This window comes from Phaseolus vulgaris, chromosome 5 (assembly GCF_000499845.2).
Source record: "Phaseolus vulgaris cultivar G19833 chromosome 5, P. vulgaris v2.0, whole genome shotgun sequence".
In the NCBI taxonomy this organism is placed as follows: domain Eukaryota; kingdom Viridiplantae; phylum Streptophyta; class Magnoliopsida; order Fabales; family Fabaceae; genus Phaseolus; species Phaseolus vulgaris.
In genome coordinates this window covers 35708687-35711744 of record NC_023755.2, presented here as the reverse complement: position 1 = coordinate 35711744, position 3058 = coordinate 35708687, and the positions used below count along the sequence as shown (strand labels likewise).

The window sequence follows — 3058 nt, the reverse complement described above, 5'->3', positions numbered from 1 at the left end:
AAACTATCATTTTCAACTATTACTATTCTCCTTCCCTTTCTTCTTCAGATTTACAGTTACATCTTCCACAAAACACTCGTCGTCTTCATCCATTATTGAAACAAAAAACCCCTAACTAAAATCAAATAAACACTGTTAGTGTCTTTTTGTTGTAAGAATGAAAAAGAAACCATCTTATGTTCAAAATTAAATTATATAACAGTTTGATAATGGATGGTCTAATAAAAAAAAAAAACGAGATTTATAGTAATTTTGTAAACTTTAAGTTTAATTCAATTTTTAAGTTTATACATTTATATTTATATAATGTAAAAAGTTTTAATATTTAATTTATATGGAATTCTACTGTATACTTATGGATAATTCAATAATGATAATGATTTAATCACAACAATAAACTCTTATTAAAATAAACTGACATCATATTAAAAAATAAATTTTAAACTTAATTTAACGATAAAGTTTCCGCACACTTTTATATAATATTATATTAAACACTATTATCTCTAGTCATCAATGTGTAATATCTAACATCTTTCATGTTTATAAAACTTTAGAGGACTTTATCCAACATTATATTAGTGAAAGAAAAAAAAGAACATACTTATGAAGAAGGTAGTTGAGACTAACTGAGGGAAAGAAAGAAAATTTAACAACTACAGTTTGCTTCCATTTCACTTCTAATTGATAAATAATTAATAAACTAAACATCAACAATGCAACTTTGTAAAAGCTGAAACTTCACAGCCGGAGCCGCCACCCCGATGGCGTCATCACTGTCACCGGCGAGTCTGATATACGCGGGGCAGTTCACGTTAATATGGTACCTTCCGGAGACCCAAGTCCCCACTTTCCACTTCACTCTGCCGTTGACTTTGACGTTGACCAGCACTCCTCCGGAGGTTTTGTCCTGCTGGAGAATCTCGAGCATGAAGGGGGAGACGGGAACAGCGTTGCCGTAGAGGAAGGGGGACCAGACGGCGGTGTCGCGGTGTCCCTGGTAGGTGGGGGGGAGGGCGGTGGCGAGGGAGACTTGCTGGCCGCGGTAGGAGGCGTAGGCGTCGAGTTTGGTGTAGTAGACCCCGATGCGGTGGTTGGGGTTGAAGGCGGAGAGGGTGACCTGCATGGTGAGGGTCAGAGTGTTGGGGGTGGGGGCGGTGGGGGAGGGGATGGCGCCGCTGGAGGAGAGGTTGAATGCGTAAACGGTGGCATCTTGGAGGAGGAAACGGGGTTTGGTGGGGCGGAGGATGATCCAGATGATGAAGACTACTAGGAGGACGAGGAAGATAAAGCCGAGGATGGCCGCAAATACACGGCGGAGGAGCTCCTGCCGCTTGTGGTGGTGGTGGCCGCAGTCCTTGGTCATGGTTGCTATGAGTGTGGGTTGGTTGGTAACTAAGGGTGAATATGCAATGCAGAGGTGTGTTTTGGATTCACCCTGAGGAGAATGTTTCATAAAGGGTACATTATATAGGCACCACAATAATTTAAGGGGTGCCACTAAATATGCAGAATGGTTTCACCATGAAGAAATAGATGTAATGAAATAAATAAATAAAAAAAGAGAAAAAGAAAGACATTTTGAAGAAAATGAGTTGGCGTAGAAAAAAAAAATGAATGTGAGATTATAGAGAGAATGATCCATTTTCGAGAAAGACATGATAGCTTTGCTGTTGGATTCAAACATGTGTCAAACCTTGTAGTATACGGAAAGTTGATCAGTTTTTTTTTTTATTTAAAATGAAGTTCAATTATGATATCGATTATTATACAAATTTTAATTTTTATTAAATAATAATAGAAAATAAATAAATTATTACATATGCAAACTTTATCCCTTTTATCCTTTACCACCAGGACATGGTTTTTACAATGTTTGTATTTCTTAACCCATAGCAGGGGTATTTCTAGAAACACTGTGCTGGTATCGACACGGTTCATACATTGGTGTTTTCTTGATTGGTTAATAACTTATTATGATATATAATTGAATATTTACATTAATAAAAATTATAATTTCAACTTAATTTAACTTTATAAAATCGATCCCATTTTATATTGTTTTCGAACGGATGTTGGGATCTGAAGAACTATTATATTGCTCCTCCATTCGGTCAGTCGTTACTACACTTAGTTTCCTGCTTCACCTTCCTCCTCTCGGTCGTGTGGTAGCAGAGGTTAGGATAGTACCTGCAGAAGGCATTCCGACGATCAAATCATTCAGGATGTCAGAGTATTGTAAATAATAATGACACCTAATTCTTGAACTTTGTGTCGGTTTATATTACCTTAATGGGCCTTCATTGGTGAACCAGATTAGGAAGTTGGTTTGTGTTTAGGGTTGCACTAAACTACTCTTAATTATGGGTTAGCCCTGTTGACTTGGTCAATCCATGACTCGTCGTCATGGCACGTGACCTTCTTGTCGTGGTCGTGATCGAGTGGCCAAATAATTCGGGATTCTTTTCGACTGGTTGAGTCGTCCGGTCGTGTCAGTACATATATATTATAAAATATTTTTTTTTTATTTTTAATTAATTTGGTATCTTCAAATATATTAAACATATTAAAGTAAATTAATGTGAATGACAATGTACTAATGTTGTAGTGGAATAGAGGCATAAGAGTGGAGGGTCCCTTTGATAAATAAGTTAAAAAAGTATAGGGTAGAGTTTAGAAATGCCAATTATGACATACTCTTACATACACCCACCACTGACCAAACCATATGCCAGAAAGTTTGCTCCACCTAAACGTTAACTTACTATTTTTGCAATCAAAAGTGGGAAGCTACACACTAACTTAAAAGAGAGTTATCAAATATTTTCGAAATCCTAGGTCAGTTAAGAATAACGTTAATTTAAATATATAACTGAGATAAATATTATCTTAAAAACAACTTTTACGATAATGAATTCAGTTTAAACTTTATTTTTTTATAATATCAAATTTTATTTTAGAACAATAACTCATCTTGAAGAATTATTGTAGATAAGTCTTTCAATACAGGGTCAAAAGTGTTTTTTTATGTCTATTTTTTCTATGTTCATACACTAGA

The 3058-nt window shown here is 35.8% G+C and overlaps 1 protein-coding gene across 1 annotated transcript; it reads right to left on the bottom strand.

Annotated features, from left to right (window-relative positions):
• Positions 1–521: 521 nt before the first annotated feature.
• On the bottom strand, positions 522–1490 carry LOC137835608 (NDR1/HIN1-like protein 1). Its single transcript, XM_068644197.1, has one exon. The coding sequence runs from the start codon at positions 1454–1456 to the stop codon at positions 704–706; it is 753 nt and encodes a 250-aa protein (XP_068500298.1). The 5' UTR covers positions 1457–1490; the 3' UTR covers positions 522–703.
• Positions 1491–3058: the final 1568 nt, after the last annotated feature.

Coding starts and splice junctions, on each gene's coding strand:
- LOC137835608 (XM_068644197.1), bottom strand. CDS start 1,456: ATGAAACATTCTCCTCAGGGTGAATCCAAAACACACCTCTGCATTGCA.